General features: G+C 50.7%; 1 protein-coding gene across 1 annotated transcript in view; it reads left to right on the top strand.

The window, feature by feature from the left end:
* The window catches only part of LOC144684688 (lysosomal acid phosphatase-like), a 142,854-nt gene extending 138,174 nt beyond the window's left edge, over positions 1-4,680 (top strand). Inside the window, 1 exon segment of the mRNA XM_078548795.1 lies at positions 300-4,680. Coding sequence (XP_078404921.1) covers positions 300-430 — 131 coding nt within the window. The 3' untranslated portion in view covers positions 431-4,680.
* Positions 4,681-16,042: the final 11,362 nt, after the last annotated feature.

Raw genomic sequence — 16,042 nt, 5'->3', positions numbered from 1 at the left:
CTTCACAGTCAATGAAATATTTTTTGAAGTGCAGCCACTGTTGTGTTACAGGAGTGCAGCTGCCAATTTGCACACAGCAAGATCCCAACAGCAGCCATATGATAATGACCTGTTTTTGTGATTTGGATGAAGTTTAAATATTGCTCATGACATTGGGGAGAACTCCGCTGCTGGTCTTCCAATAGTGCCAGGCATATGACGGATGTGACGTTCCTGAAATGTGAAGGTGGTGCTGTATGTTTTTAAACACCCCCATCTTTTACTGGACTGAATGAGCCTGTGTACTGTCTGTTTTGCAGAGGTGATTCTGATTGCAGCTTTGTGTGTCTGCCTGGTCCTGCTCATCTCCTTACTGATCACTTTGTGCTGCTGCTGGAACCGGAAGGCACGGCATCACAGATTTCCTTCAAATACTGAAGAGCTAGCTTGACAATCAATGACATTACTGACACACTACAGCGAGTGTGAAGATTGAATTGATCCAACCACTCCCCTGCTACATCAAGCTATGAAACGGCAAATCCCCTGAGAACCCTGGAGAATTGAAATTACTAATAGGGGATGGCTTGCTTTCAAACGAAAATGTATTGCACACATAGCTAATGAATCTGTTTTTTATTGTAATGTCATGGTGGGGGGTACCTTTCCATCATAATGACTGCCTACTTTCACCTCCACATCTTTCTCTGTCTCTGTCTTTGTCTCAGAAACCCTTATCCATGCCTTTAATACCACCAGCTTTGACTATTCCAATGTGTTTCTGTATGGCCCCGTGATCCACCAACACCTTGAATTGAGACTTCTCATCCCTGCTTAAATTAGTTCATGGCCTCTTCCCCCTCCCTATATCTATAACCTCCTCTAGCCCTCCACTCACCCCCCTCTGAGCTCCCCATTTCTGACCCTATCCCTTTGTGTATTCTCTCTGTCTTCCCCTCATCATTAGCTATGCCTTCACACACCGAGACTTCATGTTCTGGAGATTCCAGTCTAATCTACCACTTTGATTGAGGTTTTGATCATTTCTTCCACTAGCTCCTTCTTTAGCTCAGATCTCCTGTACTCTGTGAAGTGCATTACGACTTTCTTTTTGAGTGTGAAATGTGCTGTATAATTGCAGATTGTCCAACTGGAGCAACTTTAGCAATGGATTGTGAGCATCACTGTGAATCAGAGTCATGTTTGCAGAGGTACTGCTCCGTCTAGCCTCTGAACGGGGTGAAGTGAAAGGGATATTCTGTACATGACATGACAATTCCAGCATGAATGAATCAAACAGATTGAAAGCCGCATGCAGTTTAATTAAGCCCATTTTGCAAAAGCCATGATTTGAATTTGAGCTAAAGGAGGAATATAGCAATATGCTGGGGAAATGTGTTCAGGTACTGCCATGTTGGGCTGAAAGACCAGCTCTTTGCTTATGATTCTGTGCTGTGAATTCATTAGCAAAACATGGCAGTGTTACTTCCTATCGTTTTCCCTTGTGCTTTAGCCCTTTTGGTGTGTTATCTGTTTTAGTGACCCTTAGTGATCTTTGAGGAGTCAGTCACTCGAGAAGAGCCTGACCAGCGACCAGTGACTGACTACTAACTCAGTCCCACTTTCACTCTCCTTGTCCTTACCTCTGAGTGCACGGGAAAGCCAGGGTTCAACTCAGCACTTATTTGGCCCAGCCAAGTCCACCATTTGGGAACAAGCCCTTTAGGGGTCCCATGTAGCGTGTGTTTTGTGATGATAATAATGCTACATTGGGTTGCAGCAACTGTATTTAAGGACAGGGCTCCTGCGTGTCTCCTGTGTCGTGAACTCCGCTGTTTCTCTTTTGTCAGCGGGTTGGCTGCTTTGTGCAGTGTATAATTGTTAAATATGCCTGTGTGCTGTGGAGTCTGTCACTATTCCAAATCGGAAAAAGGTTTACCTGTCTGAGATGTGATGCAACACTTGAAGTTAGTGTTACTGTGGCTCAGTGTAGGTGTCGTCAAAGGTTCCATTGTGGTAAAAACCAGGTCCACAGTCACATTCTGTGCCAATACACTAGTTTTGATGTATTAATACTAGAGTAGTTGATTAATTAAAAAGATTAATCTGATAATGAAAATGATAGAGGGATTCGATCGGGCAGAGACAGAGAAATTATTACCTCTGGCAGTGTCTAAAAGAAGGGCATAATTTTCAGATTAAAGCTAGGGTTTCCAGAGTGAAGCATCTTTTCTCACAGAGGGCAGTGGAAATCCAGAACATCCTCTTCCTCCCAAAAAAGCTGTGGATGCTTGGGCCAATTAGAATTTTCAAGACTGTGATGGATAGATCTTTGTTGTGAGGGGAATTGAATACAAAAGTAGTGAGGTTATGCTTCAGTTGTACAGGGCACTGGTGAGACCACAACTGGAGTACTGTGTACAGTATTGGTCACCTTATTTAAGAAAAGATGTAAATGCGTTGGAAGCAGTTCAGAGAAGGTTTACCAGACTAATACCTGGAATGGGTGGGTTGTCTTATGAGGAAAGGTTGGACAGGCTAGGCTTGTATCCGCTGGAGTTTAGAAGAGTAAGAGGTGACTTGATTGAAATATATAAAATCCTGAGGGGTCTTGACAGGTTGGATGTGGAGAGGATGTTTCCTATTGTGGGAGAATCTAGAACTAGGAGTCGCTGTTTAAAAATAAGGCGTTGCTCATTTAACACAGAGATGAGGAGAATTTTTTTCACTCAGAGGGTCGTGAGTCTTTGGAACTCTCTTCCTCAAAAGCTGGTGGAAGCAGAGTCTTTGAATATTTTCAAGGCAGAGATGGATAGGTTCTTGGTAAGCAAGGGAGTGATAGGTTATCGGAGGTAGGTGGGATGCAGGTTTCAGATCAGCCATGATCTTATTAAATGGTGGAGCAGTCTTGAGGGGCTGAATGGCCTACTCCTGCTCCTAATTCGTATGTCTGTATGTATGTATGTTGGGTGAGGATATGATTGAATATGAAGCAAACACAGGTAAATGGAGTTCAGGCACAGATCAACCATGAGGGGTTGAATGGCCTACTTCTGTTTCTATGATTAAAGATTTTAATCTCAGTTAATCTTGATTTTATTCACACATTTAATCACCATCCCCAACTCCCAGTTCTTCATTAAAGTCCTTGAATGCGTGGCTGCCTCCCAAATCTTTCCTGCATTCCATATACCAACTTTTCTAATTGAATTATTCTCTGCCACAGAACAGAAATGGCCCCAATCAAAGTCATATCGGTCGTTCTGTGTGACTGTGACCAAGGTAAACTATCCTTCTTCATCCTTCTCGACCTGTCTGCAGCCTTTGACATGATTGATCGCACCTCCTCCATTAACACCTGTCCTCCGCCACCCTGCATGGGACTTCATTCAAACTATCCAAGAATCACCTGCAATGACTTCTCTTCCCATTCCTATGGATTTATCCTGAACCCCCTTTCTGTTTCTCATCTAAATGCTGTCCCTCAGCAACATCATCCAAAAAGGCATCAAATGTCACATTTGCACTAAAGCCACCCAGACCTGCCTGACCACCACCTTGACTAATTATCTTTTATTTGTGAGACTGTTTGTCCGACATCCAATACCAGATGTGCTGCAATTAAATATTGGAAAAACCAAACCCATTTTCATCGGTCTGCAGCACAAACTCCATTCCCTTGCCACTGATTCCATCCCTCTTGCTGACCACTATCTCAGGCTGAATTAGACAGATCACAACCTCCAGGTCTTATTTGACCCTGAGCTGAGCTTCTTACCTCATAACTTCCCAATCACCAAGGTTGCTTACCTCCACCTCCGTAACTTGCCAATCTTCACCCCTGCTTCAGTGTATCTTCCACCGGAAACCTCACCCATACCTCCATGCTGGTCTTCCACCTTCATCTAAAACTGCTGCCTGTATCCAAACTTTCATCTCGCTCACACCTATCCCTATGCTCGCTGACCTATCTATCCATTCCAGCAACACCTCAATATTGAAATTATCATCCTTGTGTTAAAATCCCTCCATTTCACTGTAGCCCCCTCCAGGCCTACAACCCTCTGAGATCTCTGTGTCCCACCTACTCTGGACTCTTGTGTAACCTTCCCACTCACTTTGTCTCACTGTTGACTGTCCAGGCCCTAAACTCTGGATTCCCTTCCTGAACTTCTCTGCCTCTCGACCGCCCTCTCTGCCTTTAAGATGCTTCTTAAGACCTAACTCCTGGACCAAACTTTTGGACACTTTCCCTCTGGGTTTTGTTCCCCACCTTTCTTCAGTCCATTCCTCTCTACAGAACAGGCATTTTTTTTAAATGCCAAAAATGTTAAAGTACTCAGTGCAGAAATGGATTAACTTGCTGCCTTTGTCAATATTTTTTAATTGTCAAACCATTAATTTTGATTGCACTTCCTGAGAGTTATCCATATACCTTTCAAGCTTGTCACAAGTTTGACTGGTGCAATTTTCTGAGGGAGAGAGCTGAATGCCTTCAAGTCCATTGGAGGGACAGTTCTAAAGATAAGCTTCCCTAACTGGAGACAAGTATCCCATACGATAATAAGAGATAGCAATGTATCATGCTTGTCATTTTTGTATTCAAGGGCCTCAAGTAAATAATTTTGTAATTCAGTGAAATTTGGTCTATTGCATAATGCTGCTGGTTAATGCTTACTTTTAATAAAGCCTATTTATACGTCCCACACCCTGCTGATGATTATTCTTCTGAATGTCTTGGGGAGACTTTCCCAGTGAATTATTGCAGAATCAAGGGTTTCAGTTCAGTCCCAGGTCAATGTTGCATTCAGACATTGGTCCGAATTCTGTTGCATTATCAGATAATCCTCTGCATTTTCTCTTTATTCTAGAGCTAACAAGGGGGTGTTCCACATTTGATTCAGTGAAAAGTAATGAGTCAGATTTGATCATGACAGGTTCTTTGCAGGTGAATATTATGGGAAGGGTAGCTGACATGATCGTTGGTGACTGAAAAGACTAATTCCTGATCTGCATCTTCTTAAGCAGTTGGGACACAAGGAACCCAGTTTGGAGGGGCTCTGCCATAAGCAGACTCCTTCCGTTGTCTGTACCTTTCTGCAGCAGCCTCGCATCTATTTGTTCCAAATTTGTAGATTGCTTTCCTGGTTGTTGTAGGCCAGCTGTCTATCAGCATCCTCCTGCTCCCATTGGTCAATGTCAGCCAAAGAAAGCTGTCTTTTCAGCTGGTCTTTGAACTGTTTGCAAAATGCAACATGGTCTCAATTACCAGGGCATAGTTCACCATAAAGCACATTCAAGGATCCTCCATATGTGACCCATGTCCTGCCCAGCACAATTGACATTGTAAGAGAATGCAGATTGCCTCTGGTGAGGATCTAATTGTTCCTGTTGCACTCCTGCCACCTGATATTCACGATGGATCAAAGACAGCGTTGATGGAAGGTTCCAGTGGTCGTATTTTTGTTTTCTGTAGGGAGCCTATGATTCTGACCCATTCAAGAGGATGGTGATGGAAATCACTCTGTATACTTGAGTTTTGGTAGGGATGCGTGAATGGTTTCGCTAGGCACTCTTGGAGAGGCGGCCAAAAGAGTTGTTGGCCTTGGACAGTTGATTTTCTATGTCCTTGTCAATAGTGACATAATTTGAGAACATGCTACCACGGAGATAAACTGTTCTACTGCATTGAGGTTGCTGCTGTCAGTGATGATCTCCGGTCGATTGTAATGTCCTTAAGGATGTGCTTGATAAAGCATTTCTATTTTCTTTGCGCAAATAGTAAGGCTCTTAGAGAAACAGATGTGGTTAACAGCCTAATGGTATGTGAACATTTATCTATCAAATAGTCATTTGGTAGTACAAAACTTGATTATTGCTGAAAAAAGAAACATGCTGCTACTGTGCAGCAACAACATAAGTGATAGCCTCCACTAACAGGATGCTGCCGTCAAGCCAAAAAGACTTCCTGCCTATCACGCCAATGATTGGTATATGAATTTCAGTGCCAGTGTGATGTCAGGTATATAGGCTTGCTAAACAATCCTGATTGTGCTAAGAATTACACTGACTACCAATTTATGGTTATCAGTCAGGGTCACAGGATCACTTACACGTGCTAGAAGTGACATATTTTCACATATAGGGCCATGTCCTTTGCAGACAAAAAAAAAACATGTCCATGCATTGAGGCTTTTTCAACTAAACAAAAGCTTGGGGAACAACAATTCTCTGGTTCCTGCCCCATGGCAATGTCTTGACCAAACAGAGTCAATATCCTGGTTTGAATTTAAACAAAAGTTTGGCAGTTAACTGTTCTCTGATGAAGTCTCCATGGCAACACTTCTATCAATCAGTGTCCACTTGCCAACCAATCAGCACTCTTTTCTCATGCAGTGTAAATTGTTGTTCCGTTTACAACTGGCATTCTTGGATATCTGTCCTGATAAGTGCAAGATGGAAAGCTTTGACAGCATGTCTCTTTTTTCATCAATTTATCTGACACTGATCATATGATTGAATTCAATGTGGTGCTTGAGAGGGAGAAAGGTGAAACAGTTACTAAGATTCTAGATTTGGGTAAAACTGACTGCAGTGGGCTGAGATTGAGACGGTCCGCAATAAACTGAGAAAACCTGTTAATGGATAAAATGACAAGACAGTGGGAGGTGTTAAAAAATAATTTAATGTGATGCAGAATCAGTTTAAAATTAAAAGACAAAACAGACAAAAATGCAAAAATTAGCACTGATCTTGACAAACGGGAAGGAGATAATAGCAAAAGCTGATAAAAAAAGATAGCAAGAACTATAAAAACAGTAGGAAAAGAAACTTTAGAAATATCAAAATCAACACATAAAATCTTTAACAGTTATATTAGGGGAAAGAGGGCAATCAGCAGCAACAGTGGGCCCTTGAAAACTGATAATGGTGAAATTGTCAATGTGAATAAGGACACTGGGGACATGCTGAATAATGACTGTGTCAATATTTACAGTACAGGAAGGGGTCAGCATGTCTCACATCCCAAGGAAAATAATATTGGATTAGGGACAGGGACTCACCAAAAATGGACAGAAGCAAAATAACAGCAATAAAGAAAATGATGACATTAAAGAGTGACACATATCCAAAGCATGACAACACTAGCAAATGGATTTCATTGTAGGCAAATGTGAGGTCACCCACTTTGGACCTAAAAAGGAGAGAACTGGGGACTTTCTAAATGGTGAAGCCATAAACAGTCACAGTCCAAAGACACTTGGGGGCTCAGGTACACAGGTCAATAAAATTTGTGGATGATATGGTGGTATTGTGAAACGTGAAGAGGATAGTGTAGAACTTGAAAGGGACATAGACAGGCTGGTAGAATGGGCAGACACATTGCAGATGAACTTTAATGCAAAGTGTGAAGTGATTCATTTTGGTAGGAAAAACAGAGAATATAAAACAAAGGGTACAAATCTAAAGTGGGTGCAGGAGCAGAGGGACCTGGGTGTATATGTGCGTAAGCCATTGAAGGTGGCAGGACCAGTTGACAGCACAGTTAATAAAAGATACAGTATCCTGGGCTTTATTAATAGGGGCAACAAAAAGCAAGGAAGTTAGAATAAACCTGAAAAAAACACTGGTTCATCCTCAACTGGAGTATTCTGTCCAATTCTGAGCACAACACTTTAGGAAGGATGTGAAGGTGTCAGAGAATGTGCAGAAAAGATTCAGAAGAATGGTTCCAGGGATGAGGAGCTTAGTTACATGGGTAGGTTGGAGAAGTTGGGGCTGTTCTCCTTGGAGAAAAGATTGAGAAGAGATTTGGTAGAGGTATTCAAAATCATGAGGGATCTGGACAGAGTAGATCAGGAGAAACTGTTCCCATTGGTGGAAGAATCAGAGGGCACAGGTTTAACCCAAAAGAAGCAATGGCGACATGAGGAAAAGTATTTTCATGTAGCAAGTGATTAGGATCTGGAATGGAATGCCTGAGAGTGTGATGGAGGCAGATTCAAAAGGGGTCGGATCATTAGGGTTCCTCGGCCCAACCATCTTCAGCTGCTTCATCAATGACCTTCCTTTCATCATAAGGTCAGGAGTGGGGATGTTCGCTGATGATTGCACAATGTTCAGTATCATTCGTGACAACTCAGATGCTGAAGCAGCCCAGGTTCAAATGCAGCAAGACCTGGACAATATCCAGGCTTGGGCTGACAAGTGGCAAGTGACATTCACGCAACACAAATGCTAGGCAATGACCATCTCCAACAAGAGAGAATCTAACCATCACCCCTTGACATTCAATGGCATTACCATCACTGAATCCTGGGGGTTATATTGACCAAAAACTGAACTAGACTAGCCATGTAAATACTGTGGCTACAAGATATAGTTCTTGGGGCAAAAGGGATCAAAGGGTACGGGGAGAAAACGGGAGCAGGCTATTGAGTTGGATGATCAGCCATGATCAGAATGAATGGCGGAGCAGGCTCGAAGGGCCGAATGGCCTACTCCTGCTCCTAGTTTCTATGTTTCTAAGAGCAGGTCAGAGGCTCAGAATCCTGCAACAAGTAACTCACCTCCTGACTCCCAAAAGCCTGTCCACCATATACAAGGCACAAGCCAGGAGTGTGATGGCATAATCCCCACTTGTCTGGATGAGTGCCACTCCCACAATACTCAAAAGCTTGACATCATCCAGGACAAAGCAGCCCACTTGACTTGCACACCATCCACAAACACTCACTCCCTCCACCACTGACACACAGTAGATGCAGTGTGTATCATTCACAAGATGCACTGCAGAAGCTCACTAAGGCTCCTAAGACAGCACCTGCCAAACCTGCGACCGCTACTAGTTAGAAGGACAAGGGCAGCAGATAGATGGGAACACCACCACCTGGAAGTGCGTGGGGTGCGGTGAGAGTGTGCGTGGGGTGGAGACAGAGAGAGATTGTTGGGTGGAGAGAGAGAGAGTGCCTGGGGTGGAGAGAGTCCGTGGGTGTGGGAGAGAGTGTGCGTGGGGTGAGGAGCGAGAGTGCATGGGGTGGAGAGAGAGAGTTCGTGGGGTGGAGAGAGAGGGTCCGTGGGATGGGCAGAGAGTGTGCATAGGGTGCAGAGAGAGAGTGCGTGGGGTGGAGAGAGAGAGTGTGCATGGGGTGAGGAGCGAGAGTGCATGGGGTGGAGAGAGAGAGTCCATGGGGTGGAGAGAGAGAGTCCGTGGGATGGGGAGAGAGAGTGCATCAGGTGGAGAGAGAGAGCTTGTTGGGTGGGAGGTGAGAGAGTGCGTGGGGAGAGAGAGAGTGCGTGGGGTGTGGAGAGAGAGGGCGTGAGGTGGAGAGAGAGAGTGCGGCAGGTGCAGAGAGGGTACACGGGTAGAAAGAGTGCGTTGGGTGGAGAGAGAGTGTTTGGGGTGGCGAGAGAGAGTGCGTGTTTTGAGAAGCGAGAGTTCATGGGTTGGGGAGAGAGAGTGCGTGGGGTGGTGTGAGAGATTCCCTGGTGTAGAGTGAGAGTGCATGGGGTGGAGAGAGAGAGAGTGCTTGGAGTGGGGAGAGAGAGAGTGCGTGGAGTGGGGAGAGAGAGACTGCGTGGGGTGGAGAGCGAGAGTGCGTGGGGTGGAGAGCGAGACAGCTTGTGGTGGAGAGAGAGTGTGTGGGGTGGGAGAGAGAGAGTGCGAGGGATGGGGAGAGAGAGAGTGCGTGGAGTGGGGAGAGAGAGAGTGCGTGGGGTGGGGAGAGGGATTGCGTGGGGTGGAGAGAGAGTGCATGGGGTGGAGAGAGAGAGTGTGTAGGGTAGAGAGATAGAGTGCATGGGGTGGGGAGAGACAGTATGTGGTGTGGAGAGTGATAGTGCATGGGGTGGAGAGAGAGAGTCCATGGGGTGGAGAGGGAGAGTGCGTGGGATGGGGAGAGAGAGTGCATCAGGTGGAGAGCGAGAGCTTGTTGGGTGGGGAGAAAGAGAGTGCGTGGGGTGGGGAAAGAGAGAGTGCGTGGGGTGGAGAGAGAGAATGCGTGGCGTGGGGTGAGAGAGTGTGTGAGGTGAGGAGCGACAGTGCGTGTGGTGGAGAGAGTGTGTGTATGTGGTGGAGATAGAGTGTGCGTGGCGTGAGGAGAGAAAGGGCGAGAGGTGGAGAGAGAGTGCGGCAGGTGCAGAGAGGTTACGCGGGGTGGAGAGAATGTGTTGGGTGGAGAGAGATTGTGTGGGGTGGGGTGAGAGAGAGTGCGTGGGGTGGAGAGAGAGAGTGCGTGGGTTGGAGAGAGAGAATGCATGGGGCGTAGAGAGAGAGAGTGCATGAGGTGGAGAGAGAGAGTGCGGTAGGTGGAAAGAGGGTACGCGGGGTGGAGAGAGTGTGTTGGGTGGAGAGAGATTGTGTGGGGTGGCGAGAGAGAGTGCGTGTTTTGAGAAGCGAGAGTTCATGGGTTGGGGAGAGAGAGTTCATGGGGAGGAGTGAGAGATTCCCTGGCGTAGAGCGAGAGTGCGTGGGGTGGACAGCGAGAATGTGTGGGGTGGAGAGAGAGACTGCTTGTGGTGGGGAAAGAGAGAGTGCGTGGGGTGGGGAGAGAGAGAGTACGTGGGGTGGGGAGAGAGGGAGTGCGTGGGGTGGGGAGAGAGTGCGTGGGGTGGAGAGCGAGAGTGTGTGGGGTGGGGAGAGAGAATATGTCGGATGGAGAGAGAGAGTGCGTGGGGCGGGCAGAGAGTGTATCGGTTGGGGAGAGAGAGAGTGCGTGGGTGTGGGAGAGAGTGTGCGTGGGGTGTGGAGCGAGAGTGCATGGGGTGGAGAGAGAGAGTTCATGGGGTGCAGAGAGAGCATGCGTGGAACGGAGAGAGAGTGTGCATAGGGTGCAGAGAGAGAGTGCGTGGGGTGGAGAGAGAGAGTGTGCATGGGGTGAGGAGCGAGAGTCCATGGGGTAGAGAGAGAAAGTACATGGGATGGAGAGAGAGAGTGCGTGGGATGGGGAGAGAGAGTGCATCAGGTGGAGAGAGAGAGTTTGTTGGGTGGGGAGTGAGAGAGTGCATGGGGTGGGGAGAGAGAGAGTGCGTGGGGTGGAGAGAGGAGAATGTGTGGGGTGTGGAGAAAGAGGGCGTGAGGTGGAGAGAGTGTGTGTATGTGGTGGAGATAGAGAGTGCGTGGCTTGTGGAGAGAGAGGGCGTGAGGTAGAGAGAGAGAGTGCGGCAGGTGGAGAGAGGGTACGCGGGGTGGAAAGAGTGCGTTGGGTGGAGAGGGAGTGTGTGGGGTGGCGAGAGAGAGTGCGTGTTTTGAGAAGCGAGAGTTCATGGGTTGGGGAGAGAGAGTGCGTGGGGAGGAGTGAGAGATTGCCTGGGGTGGAGAGAGAAGGTAAGTGCGGTGGATAGAGAGAGCGCATGGGGTGGAGACAGAGAAAGTGCGTGGGGTGGATAGAGAAAGTGCATGGGGCGGGCAGAGAGAGTGCGTGGGGCAGGGAGAGAGAGTGTATCGGGTGGGGAGAGAGAGTGTATCGGGTGGAGAGAGAGAGCTTTTCGGGTGGAGAGAGAGAGAGTGCGTGGGGTGGGGTGAGAGAGAGTGCGTGGGGTGGAGAGAGAGATTGCGGTAGGTGGAGAGAGGGTACGTGGGGTGGAAAGCGTGCGTTGGGTGGAGAGGGAGTGTATGGGGTGGCGAGAGAGAGTGCGTGTTTTGAGAAGCGAGAGTTAATGGGTTGGGGAGAGAGAGTGCGTGGGGAGGAGTGAGAGATTCCCTGTCGTAGAGCGAGAGTGCATGGGGTGGAGAGCGAGAGTGCGTGGGGTGGAGAGAGAGACTGCTTGTGGTGGGGAGAGAGTGCGTGGGGAGGGAAGAGAGAGAGTTCGTGGGGTGGGGAGAGAGAGTGTGCGTGGGGTGGGGAGACAGAGTGTGGGGTGGGGAGAGGGATTGCGTGGGGTGGAGAGAGAGTGCGTGGGGAGTAGTGAGAGATTGCGTGGGGTGGAGAGAGAAGGTAAGTGGGGTGGATAGAGAGAGTGCGTGGGGTGGATAGAGAGAGTGCTTGGGGTGGGGAGAGAGAGTGCATGGGGTGAGGAGCGAGAGTAAGGTGGGTATGGAGAGAGAGTGCCTGGGGTAATGAGGGAGTGCGTGGGGTGGAGAGAGAGAGAGTGCATGGGGTGCAGAGGGAGAGTGCGTGGGGTGGGGAGAGAGGGTGCATGGGGTGTGGAGAGAGCTACCGGGGTGGAGAGAGAGAGTACGCGGGGCGGAGAGAGAGAGTACGCGGGGTGGAGAGAGAGAGTACGCGGGGTGGAGAGAGAGAGTGCGCGAGGTGGAGAGTGAGAGTGCGTGGGGTGGAGAGTGAGAGTGCGTGGGGTGGAGAGTGAGAGTGCGTGGGGTGGAGAATGAGAGTGCGTGGGGTGGAGAGTGAGAGTGCGTGGGGTGGAGAGTGAGAGTGCGTGGGGTGGAGAGAGAGCGTGCGTGGGGTGGGGTAACAGTGTGCGTGGGGTGGAGACAGAGAGAGTCTGTTGGGTGGAGAGAGAGAGAGTGCCTGGGGTGGAGAGAGAGTGCGTGGGGTGAGGAGCAAGAGTGCATGGGGTGAAGAGAGAGTGTGCTTGGGATGGAGAGAGATTGTGCGTGGGATGGAGAGAGAGTGTGCGTGGGATGGAGAGAGAGTGTGCGTGGGATGGAGAGAGAGTGTGCATGGGGTGGAGAGAGAGTGTGCGTGGGGTGGAGAGAGAGTGTGCGTGGCGTGGAGAGAGAGAGTGAGTGGAGTGGGGAGAGAAAGTGCACGGTGGAGAGAGAGTGGGTGGTGTGGGGATAGAGAGAGTGGGTGGGGTGGGGAGATGGAGAGTGCGTGGGGTGGAGAGAGAGAGTGCGTGAGGTGGAGAGAGAGAGTGCGGCAGGTACACAGAGGGTAAGCGGGGTGGAGAGAGGGTGTTGCGTGGAGAGAGTGCGTTGGGTGGAGAGAGTGTGTGTGGGGTGGGGAGAGAGAGTGCATGGGGCAGGGAGAGAGAGTGTATCAGGTGGGGGGAGAGAGAGAGAGAGAGTGTATCGGGTGGAGAGAGAGATCTTGTCAGGTGGGGAGAGAGAGAGAGTTCGTGGGGTTCGGAGAGAGAGAGTGCGTGGGGTGGAGAGCGAGAGTGCGTGGGGTGGAGAGAGAGGGGGCATGGAGAGAGAGTGCGTGAGGTGGAGAGAGAGAGTGCGATAGGTGGAGAGAGGGTACGTGGGGTTGAGAGTGCGTTGCGTGGAGATAGAGAGTGCGTAGGGCGGAGAGTGAGAGTGCGTGGGGTGGAGAGTGAGAGTGCGTAGGGTGGAGAGTGAGAGTGCGTGGGGTAGAGAGAGAGAGTACGCGGGGTCGAGAGTGAGAGTGCGTGGGGCGGGGAGAGAGAGTGCGTGTGGTGGAGAGAGCGAGTATATGTGGTGGAGATAGTGCGTGGTGTGGGGAGACAGGGCGTGAGGTGGAGAGAGAGAGTGCGATAGGTGGAGAAAGGGTACGCAGGGTGGAAAGAGTGCGTTGGGTGGAGAGGGAGTGTGTGGGGTGGCGAGAGAGAGTGCGTGTTTTGAGAAGCGAGAGTGCATGGGTTGGGGAGAGAGAGTGCATGGGGAGGAGTGAGAGATTCCCTGGCGTAGCGCGAGAGTGCGTGGGGTGGAGAGCGAGAGTGCGTGGGGTGGAGAGAGAGAATGCTTGTGGTGGAGAGAGAGAGAGTGCGTGGGGTGGGGAGAGAGAGAGTGCGTGGGGTGGGGAGAGAGAGTGTGTGTGGGGTGGGGAGATGGATTGCGTGGGGTGGAGAGAGAAGGTAAGTGGTTTGGATAGAGAGAGTGCGTGGGGTGGGGAGAGGGATTGCGTGGGGTGGAGAGAGAGTGCGTGGGGAGGAGTGAGAGATTGCGTGGGGTGGAGAGAGAAGGTAAGTGGGGTGCATAGAGAGAGTGCGTGGGGTGGATAGAGTGCTTGGGGTGGGGAGAGAGTGCGTGAGGTGGAGACAGAGACTGCGTGTGGTTGGGAGAGAGATTCTGTGGGGTGTGGAGAGAGTGCGTGGGGTGGAGAGAAAGAGTGCGTGGGGTTGAGTGAGAGAGTGCATGGGGTGGAGAGAGACGGCTAGCGGGGTGGAGAGAGAGACTGCGTGGGGTGGAGAGAGAGAGTGCGTGGGGTGAAGAGAGAGAGTGCATGGGGTGGAGAGAGAGAGTGCGTGGTGTGGAGAGAGAGTGCGTGGGGTGGAGAAAGAGAGTGCGTGGGGTAGAGAAAGAGAGTGCGTGGGGTGGAGAGAGAGAGTGCGTGGGGTGGAGAGAGAGTGCGTGGGGTGGAGAAAGAGAGTGCGTGGGGTAGAGAGAGAGAGTGCGTGGGGTGGAGAGAGAGTGCGTGGGGTGGAGAGATGAGTGCATGGAGTTGAGAGAGATAGTGCGTGGGGTGCAGTGAGAGTGTGCGTGGGGTGGAGAGAGAGAGTGTGTGGGGTGGAGAGAGAGAGTGCCAGGGGTGGAGAGAGAGAGAGTGCATGGGTGTGGGAGAGAGTGTGCGTGGGGTGAGGAGCGAGAGTGCATGGGGTGGAGAGAGTGTGCATGCGGTGAGGAGCAAGAGTGCATGGGATGGAGAGAGTGCGTGGGGTGGAGAGAGAGAGTGCATGGGGTGGAGAGAGAGTGCGCGTGGGATGGAGAGAGAGTGTGCGTGGGATGGAGAGAGAGTGTGCATGGGATGGAGAGAGAGTGTGCGTGGGATGGAGAGAGAGTGTGCGTGGGATGGAGAGAGAGTGTGCATGGGATGGAGAGAGAGTGTGCGTGGGATGGAGAGAGAGTGTGCGTGGAATGGAGAGAGAGTGTGCATGGGATGGAGAGAGAGTGTGAGTGGAGTGGGGAGAGAAAGTGCACAGTGGAGAGAGAGTGGGTGGTGTGGGGATAGAGAGAGTGGGTGGGGTGGGTAGATGGAGAGGGCGTGGGGTGGAGAGAGAAAGTGCGTGAGGTGGAGAGAGAGAGTGAGGCAGGTACAGAGAGGGTACGCGGGGTGGAGAGAGGGCGTTGTCATGGAGAGAGTGCGTTGGGTGGAGAGAGTGTGTGTGGGGTGGGGAGAGAGAGTGCATGGGGCAGGGAGAGAGAGTGTATCAGGTGGGGAGAGAGAGAGAGTGTATCGGGTGGAGAGAGAGATCTTGTCGGGTGGGGATAGAGAGAGAGTTCGTGGGGTTGGGAGAGAGAGAGTGCATGGGGTGGGGAGAGAGAGAGTGCGTGGGGTGGAGAGAGCGAGAGTGCGTGGGGTGGAGAGAGAGGGTTCGTGGGGCGTGGAGAGAGAGAGTGCGTGAGGTGGAGAGAGAGAGTGCGATAGGTGGAGAGAGGGTACGCAGGGGTTGAGAGTGCATTGGGTGGAGAGAGAGAGTGCGTAGGGTGGAGAGTGAGAGTGTGTAGGGTGGAGAGTGAGAGTGCGTAGGGTGGAGAGTGAGAGTGCGTGGGGTAGAGAGAGAGAGTGCGTGGGGCGGTCAGAAAGAGTGCGTGGGGTGGGGAGAGAGAGTGCGTGGGGCGGGCAGAAAGAGTGCGTGGGGCGGGGAGACAGAGTGCATGTGGTGGAGAGAGCGAGTATATGTGGTGGAGATAGTGCGTGGCGTGGGGAGAGAGGGCATGAGGTGGAGAGAGAGAGTGCGGTAGGTGGAAAGAGGGTACGCGGGGTGGAAAGAGTGCGTTGGGTGGAGAGGGAGTGTGTGGGGTGGCGAGAGTGAGTGCGTGTTTTGAGAAGCGAGAGTTCATGGGTTGAGGAGAGAGAGTGTGTGGGGAGGAGTGAGAGCTTCTCTGGCGTAGAGCGAGAGTGCGTGGGGTGGAGAGCGAGAGTGCATGGGGTGGAGAGCGAGAGTGCGTGGGGTGGAGAGAGAGAATGCTTGTGGTGGGGAGAGAGAGAGTGCGTGGGGTGGAGAGCAAGAGAGCGTGGGGTGGAGAGCGAGAGTGCATGGGGTGGAGAGAGAGAATGCTTGTGGTGGGGAGAGAGAGAGTGCGTGGGGTGGAGAGCGAGAGTGCGTGGGGTGGAGAGCGAGAGTGCGTGGGGTGGAGAGCGAGAGTGCGTGGGGTGGAGAGCGAGAATGCTTGTGGTGGGGAGAGAGAGAGAGTGCGTGGGTTGGGGAGAGAGAGTGCGTGAGATGGGGAGAGAGTGAGTGCGTGGCGTGGGGAGAG

This window comes from Cetorhinus maximus, chromosome 9 (assembly GCF_964194155.1).
Source record: "Cetorhinus maximus chromosome 9, sCetMax3.hap1.1, whole genome shotgun sequence".
Classification (NCBI taxonomy): Eukaryota; Metazoa; Chordata; class Chondrichthyes; order Lamniformes; family Cetorhinidae; genus Cetorhinus; species Cetorhinus maximus.
This window is presented reverse-complemented; position numbering and strand designations above follow the sequence as displayed.